Raw genomic sequence first — 15,791 nt, 5'->3', positions numbered from 1 at the left:
AGTTTAATGGTCTTTTTTTCATAATTAGTGGAAAAAGGAAACTAGTAAATGTAGTTTAAAATCAAACTCCTCCACTTCATGTAATGCCCTATAACAATTCAATAGTGTGTCAGTTGTAGGGGTCCATTGTATGAGGAACAACTTCTGGACTGAAATATATTTTTTATATATTTTAATATATTATAAAATATCTATTTCAGTCCAAATATATATTTCATTTTTTTATTTATATATATATATATATAAAAATTAAAAATGCTGGAAATACTTCATGATTCAGGCAGCATGGGAGGAGAAACAAACAGTTAATGTTTTCATTTGATGGCTTTGCATTAGAACTGGGAAATGTTTTGAGATGCAACTAAGTTTTAAGTACAGAGTCAGGGAAGGGGTTAGGGAAGAACCAAAAGGTACTGTAGATCTCTGGAGTGGAAGGCAAATTGGTTAGAACTCTTGTATTGATGTAACCTTTTAACATTACACTCATCTGGATGATGAACTTTCATTCCTGTAAATACCCAAGCAAAAATACAACAGCCCACAAATTAGATCAATGCTTTTGTTCCCATTGTGATTCAATTTAAATAAAATATCAATCATTCAGGAAAATAATGGACATAATAGCAGAGTGGTGAAGAAGGAATATGGCATGCTTGCCTTCATTGGTCAGGGCATAGAATATAAGAGTTGGGAATGTAATGCTACAACTTTACAAAACACTGGTTAGACAGGACTTGGAGTATTGTGTGCAGTTCTGGTTGCCACACTATAGGAAGGATGTGATTGCACTGGAAAGAGTGCAGGGGAGATTCACCAGGACGTTACCTGGATTGGAGAACTTTAGTTATGGGGAGAGGTTGGATAGGCTGGGCTTGTTTTCCCTGGAGTGAAGGAGGATAAGGGATGAGCTGGTAGAAGTATATAAGATTATTAGAGACATGGATAGGGTAGATAGTTGGAATCTTTTTCCCATGGTAAGGGTATCAAACAGGAGGTTAAAGGTTTTAGGTGAGAGGAAGGAGTTGTAAAGGGGATCAGAGTGGTAAGTGTATTTTCACACAGTGTGATTGATATCTGGAACTTGCTGCCAGAGGAGGTGCTGGAATCAGATACAATCACTGTTTAAGAGACATTTAGACACTTAACTAGGCAAGGCATAGAAGGACACAGACCTAATGCAGGCAATGGGATTAGTGTAGATGGGCAAAAAGGTCAACATGTACATGGTGGGCTGAAGGGCTCTGTTTTTGTGCTGTACAATTATATGACTTGCTGTAAATCCCTCAGTGTCTGTGATTTGTCTTCTGTGCTTCTGCATACTGAGAAGGCCAAGCATGCACCAGCAGACCTTCATACAACTTGAGGCTTGCTTCACTTACTTAAAGCAATCTATTCAGACTTTGGACTTAAGCGCTAGGCATTCACCATAGGTATTTAAGTAACATACCTATCTGCTGAGGTGGCCCTCCACTCTTGAAAATCTTGAAAATCCTCTTCTGATTTGCCATCATGACCTCCCTTCCAAACCATGCAGGATCCAAGAACAGATTCCACAGTGTGTGTGTGTCAGTAAGACCAGTGATGAATTGCAGTCAAATGTCCAATGAAGCTTGGCCAGCATGTTTAGGATCTCCATGTTCATATTGGCACTCCCAATGTAACTGAGAAATGCCACTGTTCCATGCAGTGTTACTGGCATTCATTGGCACAATCTGGTCCATTCCATTCACGCCCTCCTCTTCTGAGTCCTATCTTTTATTGGCCAGCAGTCCATTAAATTTTATGCACCTTGGAATATATGTATGTACATTCAAAGCTCACCTGACATTTCCATGGTGTCTGCTCCTGACTATTTCTAAACTATATTTATGTGCTCACATTCTCTCATTCCTTTAATCCTAGTCTCTTCAAATTTCATACAGATGTCTATTCCACTACAAAATAAGGTTAAACCCTCTGGCATGGGAATAGTAATATCCTTCCAGGCAGTTGACATCAGCTCAAGGTACAAGATGTCCACCTTGAACAGATCCTTCCTGCCCCAAAATTGGAAACAGAAGCCCTCCTTCATGCAATATGTCTCAGCCACACATTAACTTGCCCTATTTTATTGCTCCTTAACTCACTAGTACAAGGCACTAGAATCCAGGGAGATCATGCAGTTTAAGATCTTGCTTTATAATTTCCTCCCCAGCAGCATCTCAACCTTTCCAGATAATGGCTAATATTCCATGTCCAATTTCGGGAAGTTTTTCTTCCCCTCACATCCCTTATCCCACGTCCTTTATCCTGACAAGGGCAGAGTGACTGCCCTTGACATCAAGGTGTCTTGATGTAACTGAAGTCATAGAGCAATTTGGCCCAATGAGTCCATGCCAACCACGGTGCCCACCCAGCTATTCCCATTTCTTGCATTCAGCCCATATCCCTCTAACCCCTCGCCCCTCCTTGTACCTATCCAAATGCTTCTTCTGACAGCTCGTTCCATATACTCACCACCTTCTGCGTGGAAAAAGTTGCCCCTGAAGTCCCTTTTAAATCTTTCCCCTCCCACAAATCTATGCCCCCTAGTTTTGAACTCCCCTACCCTGGGGAGAAGACTGTTACCGTCCACCTTATCTGTGCCTCTCATAATATTAAACATTTCTATAAGGTTGCCCCTCATTCTCCTACGTTCCAAGGAATAAAAACCTAGCCTGGTCAACCTCTCCCTATAACTCAGACTCTCTAGCCCTGACAACATCCTTGTAAATCTTTTCTGCACTCTACAGTTTAACCACATATTTCCTATAACAGGGTGACCAAAACTGTACACAATACTCCAAGTGCAGCCTCACCAACAACTTATACAACTGCAACGTCCCAACTCCTATACTCAAGGTCCTGACTGATGAAGGCCAGTGTGCTAAACATGTTTTTCACCACCCTGTCTACCTGTGATGCCACTTTCAAAAAACTATGCACTTGTACTCCTAGGTCCCTCTGTTCCAGTACACTCCCTAGTCCCCTACCGTTCATAGTACAAGTCCTATGCTGGTTTGACTTTCCAAAATGCGTCACCTCGCACTTATCTGTATTGAAGTCTACTTGCCACTCCTCGGCCCACTTCCCTAACTGTTGAAGATCCCCCTGTAATCTACAATAACCTTCTTCACTATCAACATCATCTCCAAATTTCATGTCATCTGCAAATTTACTGATCAAGCCTTGTGCATTCACATCCAAGTCATTTATGTAAATAACAAGGGTCCCAACACCAACCCCTGCAGCACACCACTAGTGATCGGTGTCTATTCTGAGAAACAACCTCCAACCACCACCCTCTGCTTCCTACCTTCGAGCCAATTTTGAATCCACTTAACTAGCTCTCCCTGGATTCCCTGGGACCTAACCTTCCAGACCAGCCCACCATGTGGGTCCTTGTCGAAGGCCTTGCTAAAGTCCAAATAGACAACATCCAATGCCCTACCGTCATCTACCTTTTTGGTTACCTCCAAAAAACTCTAAGGTTCGTCAAACATGACTTTCTAGGTACAAAGTTATGCTGACTCCTCCTAATCAGACTCAGTCTATCCAAATGCTGGTAGATCCTGTCCCTCACAATTCCCTCCAGTAACTTCCCCGCTACTGAAGTCAGGCTGACCGGCCTGGAGTTCCCTAGCTTGTCCTTGCTACACTTCTTAAACAACAGAACAACATTAGCCACCTTCCAGTCTTCAGGAACTTCACCAGTGGCTAAAGTCATTGGGCATCGGGGGAAACCACTCAATGTTGAGTCATACCTCGTGAAAAGATAATTGTGGTTGTTGGAGGTCAATCATCCCAGCACATTGTCCTCAGTCCAACCATCTTCAACTTCCTTATCAACAACCTTTTTTCCACTACAAGGTCAGATGGTGGCAACATTTGCACCAAACAATTCCATTTGCAACTCCCCAACAAATAAATCAGGCCAAACTTGCATGCAGCATGACCTAGGCAATATTCAGGCATAGGCTGATAAATGAAGTTAACATTTGTGTTACAAAAGTAGCAAGCAATGAACATCTTCAATGCCATTACCATAGCCAAGTGTCCCTGCTTTCCCCCTGCCAATCCCAAATGACAACCTGGGGAGTCACCATTAGCTAGAAACTCGATCAGCCCCATAAATATTGTGGCTACATGACCACGTGAGAGGCTGGGTATCCTGTGGCACGTGATTCTCTCCTGACACTCCAAAAACTTTGCAGCCTCTCCAGGACAAAAGTCACTTGCCTGGATGAATACAGTTTCAACATCTCTCATGAAGCTTAATTCCATCTAGGGTAAAGCAGCCTGCTTCATTGGCATCCCACCTACCACACTAAATAGTCATTTCATACAACGTGTACATACAACGGCTGCAGTGTGTACCATCTGTAAAATACACTGCAATAACACATCTAGGCTACTCTGATAGCACTTGCCATACTCACAACCTCAATACCCAAGGAAGACAACAGGCACATGGGAACACCACCACCTGCAAGTTCCCATTCAAGTCGCACACCATCCAGATTGTCTGTCCTTCATCGTTGCTGGGTCTAAGTCTTAGTACTCCCTACACAGCACTGTGGGAACGTATTCACCAGGACCGCAGCAGTTCAAGTAGGTGGCTCACCACCACTTCCTTAAAGCAACTTGGAATGGATTGTGGCTTTGTCAATAACATTGAGATCCCCCCCAAAAAAATGAAAATAGTAATCTCTGCATACCTACACTGCTGGGCCATGGCCTATCCCATGGTATCATGCTCTGGACAGCAACCCTTTGAGATAATCCCACCCTCAGTACTGAAAAAGTTAGTTAGTGTCACACTTTAGGGAATTCCTGTACCATCCATCTCTTCCCCAATCTTCCAGTTCACCAACTTGCGATAAAAACAGAAAATGCTGGAAATACTCAGCAGGTCAGGCCGCATCTGTGGCAAGAGAAAGCGTTAATGTTTCAGGTCAAAGACCCTACATCAGAATAGTCTTTGACCTGAGACGTTAACTCTTTCTCTTGCCGCAGGTGCAGTCTGACATGCTGAGTATTTCCAGCATTTTATTTTTATTTTCCATTTCCAGCATGTGTATTTTTTTTTATTTTCACCAGCTTATGCTCCTGAGTTCTGCTGAGAGGGGATGACCACTAACTGGAATAAATAATCTAATTAAAGCTATCTTCAATTTTTACATTCACTATTCATGTATGGCCAGAGTTTCCTTGTGGTTCAGGAATTTCATGCCATAATTTTCAGCTCTCCCTCCATTCTATTTAATCATGTGTTAGTAACAATGTTTTTCAGTACCAAATTCCTAAAACATGCACACCTGATTTACATTTAAGACAAAATTTCCTTTAACATTAGAATAGGGGGAATAAAACCAATATGCTAAGCACTTATCCAAGAAATATTGTTATAATGCAATGCACTTAAAATAATTCTTGCCTTGATGATAATTAGTAAATACTTTTAGCTTGAATTAAATTTGAGGTGGCAGAGTGGCACAGAGGAGTTGCTGCCTCACAGTTCCAATGACCCAGGTTCAGTCCTGACATCCAGTACCGTCCACGTGGAGTTTGCACGTACTCCCCGTGGGTTTCCTCCAGTGCTCCAGTTTCCTCCCACAACCAAAAGACATGCAGGTTGGTAGGTTAATTGGCCACTGTAAATTGCTCCTACTGTGTAACTGACTGGTGGAATCTGGGGGGAGTTGATAGGAATGTGGGAAAAATAAAATGGGTTTAGTGTAAATGGGTGTTTGATAGTCAGCAATGAACTCGGTGGGCTGAAGGGCCTGTCTCTGTCCTGTGTGGCTCTATGACTCGAAATAAGACTACAAACTTAATTATTTCTCATTTACCATTTATATGGTGATTATTTCTCAATCAAAGACTCACACAGCGCTTTTCACAATGGGATAATGTCCCAATGTTGCTAGGCAAGCACAACGTTCCTAGTGTCATCACTCATGAAATCAAGGATAACCAACTACAATTAACATTATACAGTACATTAGGTTGATTTAACTTTGCCTTCACAGGCTCTGATGCTAACTTGACTGTGGCACCTACTCTGCAGTTGTTCCCATTTGTTTCTCCTCCTCTCCTGATGTATGCTGCTGCTCTTCTACCACACGGCCATTGGAAAACCTGAGGTTGCACCCACAGTAGTTCCATCTCTACTGGTTTACAGCAATCAATTTGTAAAAAATACCCTTTTTTAAAAAAAAAAGTTGCTACAATATTTTTCCATAGATATAGGAGAAAAGTTAGTAAAAATCAAATGTGAGAGCTACCAAAACAATTTTGAATCAGGTGATTTATTAGAGCGAGTTACATCTCTTACAGGTTCAACTTCAGTTCAGTGTACTTTCATCTTATAGGAATGCATGATAAAGATCAGAAGCTACCTGTGATTCCAGGCACTTTTTATATAAAACTCCATGGTTAAAAAGGTTAAGGTTCATGATTCATGGGGTTTTTCCAACATTTTTAGTCCAAGTCTTCCAACCATTAGAATGCTGTGGGGGAAGATACAAGAATTCAGAGTCAGAATCAGATTTATCATCACCGACTTATATGGCATGAAATTTGTTGTTTTGCGGCAGCAGTAATTTTATGTCTTTGCACTGTACTAAGTTACAAAAATAAATAGATAATACAAAAAAGGAATAACGAGGTAGTGTTCATGGACCATTCAGAAATCTGATGGCGAATTATTAAACACGACATGAAGGATGCAGCTCGGCATACACCCTAAAGATAATACACTTCATTATTAAAAGGATATGCTTCTCAAGTGTTTTGGTTTTAAAATTATTCTAACTGCATTAACACTTTGGCAAAAATCTGATGAGCACTACATTGTTTTAATCTTAGTCTATGTGATATTACTATAGGTTATTGATTGACAGTCTTTACAATTACTCAGTACAGATTTGTGGAGTTTCAAATTTGTTCTGAGGAAATGTTGATTCATTTTTATTCCCACATATGCTGCCTGACTGGCCGAGTTCTAACAGCATTTCTGTTTTTGTTTCAGATTCCAGCATCTGGAGTTTTATTTGTTTTAACTTAGTTTCTCTAATTGCAGACTGTAATATAATGCAAATACACTAAGGGTCATTTTCACCATCATCCCCAAGATGGAGCAGCTACTTCCCCACGACTGATGTCAGGCTGACTGGCCAGTAGTTCCCTGGCTTGTCCTTACTTCCTTTCTTAAACAATGGAACAACATTAGCCACCTTCCAGTCTTCAGGGACTTTAGCCACCGGTGAAGTTCAGTCTGATCACCCACTGGATCCTTATGAGTTTTATCCCTTTCATTTCAAATGCATGAAAGTCAGGTGAATCCTCAATGGTGGTTGATGCCCCACCAGACTAGTGCCAGTGATAAAGCTAAAATTTACCCATTGTGATTCCAACAGGTCCACTAAAAATGGAATTCAGTCTTCTGTTCTAAAACAAATACTAGGAAAGAATCAACCTTAAGCTGGGCAGAGAAAGCACCTAAAATATGCAGCAACCATTGCTACTTGAAGCATGCTTCCAAAATGACATCCATCAAGAAATGGAAAGTCCAAGCTTTTTAATTAAATGGAATAAAATACTTGGCCATCACCACATTTTATTCAGTAGGGGAAAAAAACTGTGGATTAGAAATATTCTTGAAGACATGGTTTGGCATTTTAAGATCGTTTAGATCAGCTTCTCCTTTGACTCCACTCACTTTTTTTCAAATAAAACAATGTTCCTCTGGGAATTTGTACAGGTTGTAGATAAGCCTGCCATATAAGGCAGAACATTCTTAGTTTCAGTCCTACACTGGATCCTACAATAAAAATGGGAGTTAGGAAAAAAAGACTTGCATTTATTTTGTACCTTTCATGGCCTTGGGGCACCCACAAAGCTCTCCAGAGCCACCACGCTTTGTAAAGTTTAGTCAAAACTGTGATGCAGAAATTGTGGCAACAAATTTGTGTACAAGATTCTACAAAGAGCAGTGGAACCTGGTCATTTTAATGCTTTTCAATTGTTTATTGGGGAATGAATATTGCCTAGGACACCAATGAGAATTCTCCTGCTCTTCTTCAAAAAGAATCATGTGATTGTGATCTTTTACTTCCTTCCAAGAAGGCAGACATCTCACCCCCACAAATGGACTCCAAATACTGCCATTTGAAACGCCAGCACAGACACATTCAGGTCCCTGGATGGGGCCTTTCATTCAAGTGAAAGTGCCGACATTATCCTAATAGCCTGGGCAGTTAGAGGATTTTTTTTCTATCCAGAGGTGTGATTGAGGTGTGGAATAACTCATTAGGGAAGAGCATTAGAAATGATATAAAGTGGTTAGAGAAGTAGATGGAAGCTGTGAACGCAGTGAGAATGCAGCTATTTCTAGCTATAAGGGGCAGAATTTTGTTCTTTATGCTTCCACAATTTTTTTCAGCTCATATTTAAAATGCAGTTACCACAGCAAGTCTGATTTTCTTTAATCTCCTCAGCAATACAATCACTTGGGAACACACCGTGGTCCAGATTACCTTACTCCTGCGACTAAACCAGCCGGCATGAATTTTCTTGAATTGTAGAATCTCATTCCCATTATTCCAGTCAGTGCCCCCGAAACAACTTGAATATAAAAAGGCACAAATCAACTGAGTGGGAAATATAAAACCAGAGATATTTGTCAACCTTTGCCAGAGTTACCCATTCATGAAACAGTCCCATCAAAAATAACTGATGTTCTAAACAGACCAAATATCATTTCATCAGCTCAAGTACATGAGAAGCTAGTCAAGGACTCGTCAGTCCTTTACATATCAAAGACTGACTACAGCTCACAACCAGGGACAGGAGAATAAACATGTAGTTATTTACAGCTTTACAAGTTTCAAATGCAAACAACTAAGGAACAGTTTCTCTCCACTCATTTTGCATTAGTTTAATTGCTGCTAAATTTTAAATTAATCTGCGATTGAGATTACAATACAGTTTACAGCATCATTACTGACATTGTGGTGCTTGGAAGGAACAGTGAAAAATTCCATGTACAGTAAAACTCTGATAATCTATTATCCTTTTGTTCTGAAGTCCTGAGAGTTTGACATCTGGCCTACATGGTTCTTGCTCCCATGCTCCTTTTCGACTTACCAGGATTACGTTTGCCATACTGGCTTTAAGTTCTCTGGGGCCCTGGTTCCCACACTCTCTCTAAACTCACCAGGTGCCAGCTTCCATGCTCCCCTCTAAACTCACTGTTGCCCTGTTTCCTGCACTCCCTCTAAACTCACCGGAGCCCCATTTAAACATACTTGGTTCACTGAAACATTTATTACACTACTGTGTAGCATCTAAAAAAAAAGTAAAAGCATCTTGGTGTATTGATACGCGTAACATCCAATTGTCCAGAAAATCTATTAGTCCAGCAGCAAAGAACTAAGGGTGCTGGATTATCGTAATTTTACTGTAATTATCCCTCAAAGTTGAAATCACAATTGCTCTTACTGAAGTTTAAATTCACATTCCCATTAAGCGGCAAATATCATAAAATGCAATTAGGTAGGGTTGGATGGGTGCTCGATAGTCAGCATGAATTCAGTGGGCCTCATTCTGTACCATATGGTTGGTTCTATGATCTCAAGTTCTTAAACAAACAGATCTTGTTTTGATTAAGCATCTATTCACCAATGAGAAAACAGTCATTTCCAAACCAACAGATCAAACACATTGAAACACAATAAATCAACAAATAAGATAGAAGGATTCTGTTTTTTTGAGGATCACAGCTTTGGTTTTAGAGCAACTGATAGTATATCCAACTGCAGAAAGAGTGGCACTATACAAAGGAAGCAAACATTTAAAGTATGTCGTCAATTACAATTGAATACAATGAAAATACAGAACCTGTGAATACCAGAAGAGGGTCTTTAACAAAAAAGGCAAGCCCAATATACAAATACCTTCACAAGAAATACAGTCAGAATACTCACTCAGAGACAGCCATATGTTTTTGGGGTTTTGAGTGATCTGATAGGCACCAAACCCTGCTGCGCTCCCAAACAGCAGGCCAGCTGCTAAGGAAGGCACGCTACCTGAAGCAAAATAAACAATAGATTAATCTTTGTTAAGGTAACACTGCTGTGTTTTGTTATAGAACAACAGGGAATGCACTTCAGAACATGATAACACATCAGTCAAATGCAAGGTGATACTTTTCAAGATGAAGTGGACACAAGAAAAACTGGATCCAGGAGGTTCTGTTTGGGTGTATCCGAGAAAATAAACAAATTATAATCTGGTGATGGATGCAGTGCAGGGAACAGTTCAATGAACTAACCAAGCTGGAAAAAGCAAGTACATTTGCTGCTTCAGCTCCAACCCCCTCTCCATTAATCCCCATTCCCACCAACTCAGGCAGTACCCAGGCCTCACGAACCATTTCATCAGTTCCATATAGGCATCACTCACCACAATCCTTACAGAAACGTGATGCAGTCACCCTCAGCAAATGGACGATGACCACAGAAGACTTCACTTACAGTCACTAGCAGATCATTCCCACCCGTTTTAACTGAGAGATGCACCACAGGTCCAAGGCTGCCACCTGTGACGATTACCGAGTGGTCTGTGAGAGGGGGGGACCTCACAGATAACTGGTGACTGAAAAACAAACAGCTGTAGCACCCAAATGCTGAGTTCACTTCATCAATGCCTGAACCATGAGAAGTACAAATATGACAATTACCATGACTGTGACAAAACCACATCCATCTTTCCACTTCATGGGCTTCACACATTTAATGAGTGTCACAGCAAATCCACAAGGATGATTCAGAAGACCTATCCTTTCATATATTGGACCATTACAGCACACGTGGCCATGCACATACACAAGTACTCCAGTGGGCGCATGAGTTTACACCTGATGTTTCAAAACTCAGAACTGAGCACTGGTCTCCACAATATCTATAGGGTCCACATCAGGCAGACCCCTCTTTCTTTAACTCAACTAGACACGTTAAGCCTCAAGAGTTATTGTTATTGTTGAGGTTCTTCAGAACGTGGCCAGGTGCTGACTAACATGCCACGCATTATCTCTGTAATGGAGGACTCCAGCATGATCACAGGTGCATCGGTGGAGCAGGAAACTGCAAGAAAACCAGTTGTGGGAAGAGACAGCCTAGGGACAAGATTCAAACATGGGTCCACGATTGGTAAATTGGTTTATTATTGTATATGTACCGTGGTACAATGAAAAACTTTGTTTTGCGTACCATCCATACAGATCATTTCATCACATCACTGCATTGAGGTAGTACAAGGGAACATAGTAACAGAATACAGAATAAAGTGCTACAGTTACAGAGAAAGCAGGCAGACAATAAGGTGCATGGCCATAACGAGATAGAGTCCATCTTATTGTACTAAGGGACCGATCAATAGTCTTATGACAACAGGATAGAAGCTGTCCTTGAGCTGGGTGGTTCGTGCTTTCAGGCTTTTATATTTTCTGCCCAGTGGGGTGGGGAGAGAGAATGTCCAGGGTGGGTGGGGTCTTTGATTCTGTTGCCTGCTTTACCAAGGCAGTGAGAAGTGTAAACAGATTCCATGGAGAGGAGGCTGGTTTCCGTGATGTTCTGAGCTCTGCAGTTTCTTACGGTGTCAGGCAGAGCAGTTGCCATACCAAGCCGTGATGCATCTGCATAGGATGCTCTCTATGGTGCATCTATAAAAATTGGTGAGGGTTAAAGGGGTCATGCCAAATTTCTTTAGCCTCCTGAGGAAGTAGGAGGCACTGGTGCACTTTCTTGGCTGTGGCCTATACCTAGTTGGACCAGCAGAAGCTATTGGTGATGTTCACTCCTAGAAACTTGAAGCTCTCAACCTTCTCAACCTCAGTGCAACTGACGTAAACAGGAGCGTGTGCACCGACCCTCTCCCTGTAGTCAATGACCCGTTCTTTTGCCTTGCTGACATTGAGGGAAAGGTCGCTGCTGTCTAATGTCCTGCAGCTTAGAAGTTAATTTTACCTGTTGCGCTACAAAATAGGATGGCAGGCAGGCACCTACCTGGTGCCTTGCAACTTGTCACTGATTGTCACATAAATAAAACCAAATGCTGGTAACATTCAGCAAGTTAGATAGTATCAGTAGAAAGAAAAACAGAATTAAGTTTCAGGCCACTGACCCTTCATCAGCTCTGACCCGCTGACTGTTTCCAGCATTTTCTGTTTTTATTTCTGCTTTCCAGCATCTGCAGCTCTTTGATTTCCAAAGATTGATAATCACCTGTTTGATCTACAAAAGTGACAAGAGTGATGTGGCACCAACGAGGGAAGGGTCCATAGTGAAAGGGGACATGGAAGTGGGAACTCGCTGTTACTTGCAGCTACTTCTCACTGTTGAGCCATCAGACAACGCCCAACCTACAGGTTCATCTCCCGACGACATTATCAGGCCCTCCACATGGGCAGGCCAGTCTTTGGGAGAGCCTCATAGACTCCAAAGTACGCCTCAAATGATCAATGGTTCGAGGACTAGTTAATACAAGGGTGGTGGAGACACTACAGGATTTTAAGCTTATTTCACCACAGATGAAGCTTTGCAATACAAGGGTAAAGAGGTGACAATTTCAGCAAGTGTCCAATTTATTTGAACATTCAGTGACATTGCCACCAAATGCCCCAACATGAACATCCTGATGTTCATCACTTGACCAGAAACACAACCAAGATGTCATCTACCAAAATCCTATGGCCATAAGAGTAGGTAAGAGACTTGGTATCCTGCAGTAAGTGACTCAACTGCAAGGTTTTTCCACCACCTACAAGGCACATGTCAGGAGTATGCTTGCCTTTGCTTGCCTGCATGAGTATAGCTCCAACAATATTCAAGCTCCACTACACTATCTAGAACAAGGGGATCCACTTGACATGGCGTCTCATCCAATATCACTGGTGCACCACAGCAGCAGTGTGTATCACTGACAAAATATTCTGCAATTGCTCACCCAGCTTACTGAAACAGCACTTCTATCACTGAGGAGGACATGGGCGGCAAATGCAAAGGGAACACCACCACCTCAGACTTGAATAGGAAATATACTGCATTTCCTTCACTGCTGCTGAGTCCAAATCCTGGAAATCCCCCCACAACAGCACTGTGGGAGCACATTCACCAGGACAGAAGCCGTTCAATGTGGTGGCTCACCACCACCTTCTCTGGGCACTTAGGCATTCATGCTGCCCAGAAATTAATTAAAAAATAATTGTGTCCTCATTTGTAGACGAGGCTTTCACCTGCAGTCCCGAGTTGTGCAACATTGTGCAAGATGCACCACCATTTTGGACACTGTGGTGAGCAAGGAAATGAACCTCCAACCCTCTCAAAACTGATCCTCAACATTTCACTGAGCAAGAGAGAAGATAAATCAATGATGTGCAATGGCCACTTTATAGCCTACCACAGAGGCTTGCCAAATACTGCTACTGCTGATCTCACCTAAACTGAGCTGGAGCTTTCCTTGTTTATAAAGACCAGATAATCATTAAAAAATTGCCCAAAATTAAAACCAGCATTAGACAATCCTGTAGCAATTAGCTCCTTCTATTGTAAACATAAACCATGCTGATCTCTCTAATGCTGAAATCTGATAAATTTATATTGGCATCCTTAAAATCTAATATGATTTATTTCATGACTGGTTTATTCTAAGGGTTATTTTATTTAAATTGTTGTTGCCAGACATCTGAAAATAGGTGGTGGAGAAACAGGCTCTTCAGCCTGAGATCTAAACAACCAACAGGACTTTTACCTTCATGTTAGCAGACTTATTAATACGTTGGAGAATTGCAAATTTGTGTGCCCAGTTAGCAATAGTTTTCTTGCCATCAGAAAACAGCACTGAGCACCAACTCTTGCACACCTCTACAAAAGTTAAACTCAGATGTCAGGAATGCTGCTTTCAAATTGAAAATAAATTTTAAAATGCTTTTATACAGGAGGCAAAACAAATTTTACAACAGGCAGAAATAAGATATATGCAACACCAAATTAATGGCAACAGCTCAAAACACAGGAGTTATTAATCAATCTGAATAATACAATGCCATAACGTTACCAAAGGTTAATGCACAATATAGAATAAGTTAAAAAGACAATTTGAACAACTTCTCCCAAAAGAATTCTTAACTTAAAGTGAGCTTGAAAAATGAGACGTGTAACTCAATGATGAAAAGAGGCAGGATAGAAAGAAATTTGCTCACTCACTGACAGACATGAGGCCAGGATGAGGACAGCTCACTCATTGCCGGACAGAGACACACAGTGGGGAGAGGGGAGCTCCCTCGCTCACTGATGCTGGGACACGGGATGGGGAGAGGGGAGCTCCCTCGCTCTGACACAGCGGGGAGAGGGGAGCTCCCTCGCTCTGACACAGCGGGGAGAGGGGAGCTCCCTCGCTCTGACACAGCGGGGAGAGGGGAGCTCCCTCGCTCTGACACAGCGGGGAGAGGGGAGCTCCCTCGCTCTGACACAGCGGGGAGAGGGGAGCTCCCTCGCTCTGACACAGCGGGGAGAGGGGAGCTCCCTCGCTCTGACACAGCGGGGAGAGGGGAGCTCCCTCGCTCTGACACAGCGGGGAGAGGGGAGCTCCCTCGCTCTGACACAGCGGGAAGGGGGAGCTCCCTCGCACTGACACAGCAGGGAGAGGGGAGCTCCCTCGCTCACTGACACAGGGACACAGCGGGGGAGGGGGAGCTCCCTCTGACACAGGGACACAGCGGGGAGAGGGGAGCTCCCTCGCACACTGACACAGGGACACAGCGGGGGAGAGGGGAGCTCCCTCTGACACAGGGACACAGCGGGGGAGAGGGGAGCTCCCTCTGACACAGGGACACAGCGGGGAGAGGGGAGCTCCCTCACTCACTGACGCAGGGAGAGGGGAGCTCCCTCACTCACTGACGCAGGGACACAGCAGGGAGAAGGGAGCTCCCTCACACTGACACAGGGACAATAGCGGGGAGAGGGGAGCTCCCTCACTCTGACACAGCGGGGAGAGGGGAGCTCCCTCACTCTGACACAGCGGGGAGAGGGGAGCTCCCTCACTCTGACACAGGCACACAGCGGGGAGAGGGGAGCTCCCTCACTCTGACACAGGCACACAGCGGGGAGAGGGGAGCTCCCTCACTCTGACACAGGCACACAGCGGGGAGAGGGGAGCTCCCTCACTCTGACAGGCACACAGCGGGGAGAGGGGAGCTCCCTCACTCTGACAGGCACACAGCGGGGAGAGGGGAGCTCCCTCACTCTGACACAGCGGGGAGAAGGGAGCTCCCTCGCACTGACACAGCGGGGAGAGGGCAGCTCCCTCACTCACCCCCCCCCCCCCCCCCAACGATACTTCTCGCAGGAGATTCCCCGGCGCCCCGACCATGTCTCTCCCGGTCCCCGAGGCTCTCACCGGCCCTGACATAGCCCAGCAGCCCGCCCGACGCCACCAAGGCTGCGTAACCAAAGCCCAGCCAGTCCACCGCCATGGCTCTCTGCGCCAGTCTGAGCATGCGCAACAGCGGGCAGAGAGTGCGCTGGCTGGAGGCGTAGCGCAGGCGCAGTTCGCTGCTCTGGCTCTTGTAATTGGTTTGGGTAATCTGGGGGAAATAAAAACTCTTAAATTGACAAGCCTTCTGGACATATGAAATATTTTACATCAACTTGTTTTGTAATTAAAGACTCGATAAAGAGCAGTCAGATTAAGGAACAAACTTGCATCAATCA

At 43.4% G+C, this 15,791-nt stretch overlaps 1 protein-coding gene across 1 annotated transcript; it reads right to left on the bottom strand.

Moving 5' to 3' along the window:
• Positions 1 to 6,313: 6,313 nt before the first annotated feature.
• Positions 6,314 to 15,599, bottom strand: LOC127570726 (transmembrane protein 14C-like). The gene is made up of 4 exons (XM_052016516.1): positions 15,478 to 15,599; positions 10,008 to 10,109; positions 8,559 to 8,646; positions 6,314 to 6,530 (listed from the first exon to the last, which is right to left on the bottom strand). Exons 1-4 carry the CDS (start codon positions 15,575 to 15,577, stop codon positions 6,473 to 6,475), a joined length of 348 nt encoding a protein of 115 aa, XP_051872476.1. The 5' UTR covers positions 15,578 to 15,599; the 3' UTR covers positions 6,314 to 6,472.
• Positions 15,600 to 15,791: the final 192 nt, after the last annotated feature.

The sequence above is a fragment of the Pristis pectinata genome, chromosome 5, assembly GCF_009764475.1.
Source record: "Pristis pectinata isolate sPriPec2 chromosome 5, sPriPec2.1.pri, whole genome shotgun sequence".
Lineage (NCBI taxonomy): Eukaryota > Metazoa > Chordata > Chondrichthyes > Rhinopristiformes > Pristidae > Pristis > Pristis pectinata.
This window is presented reverse-complemented; position numbering and strand designations above follow the sequence as displayed.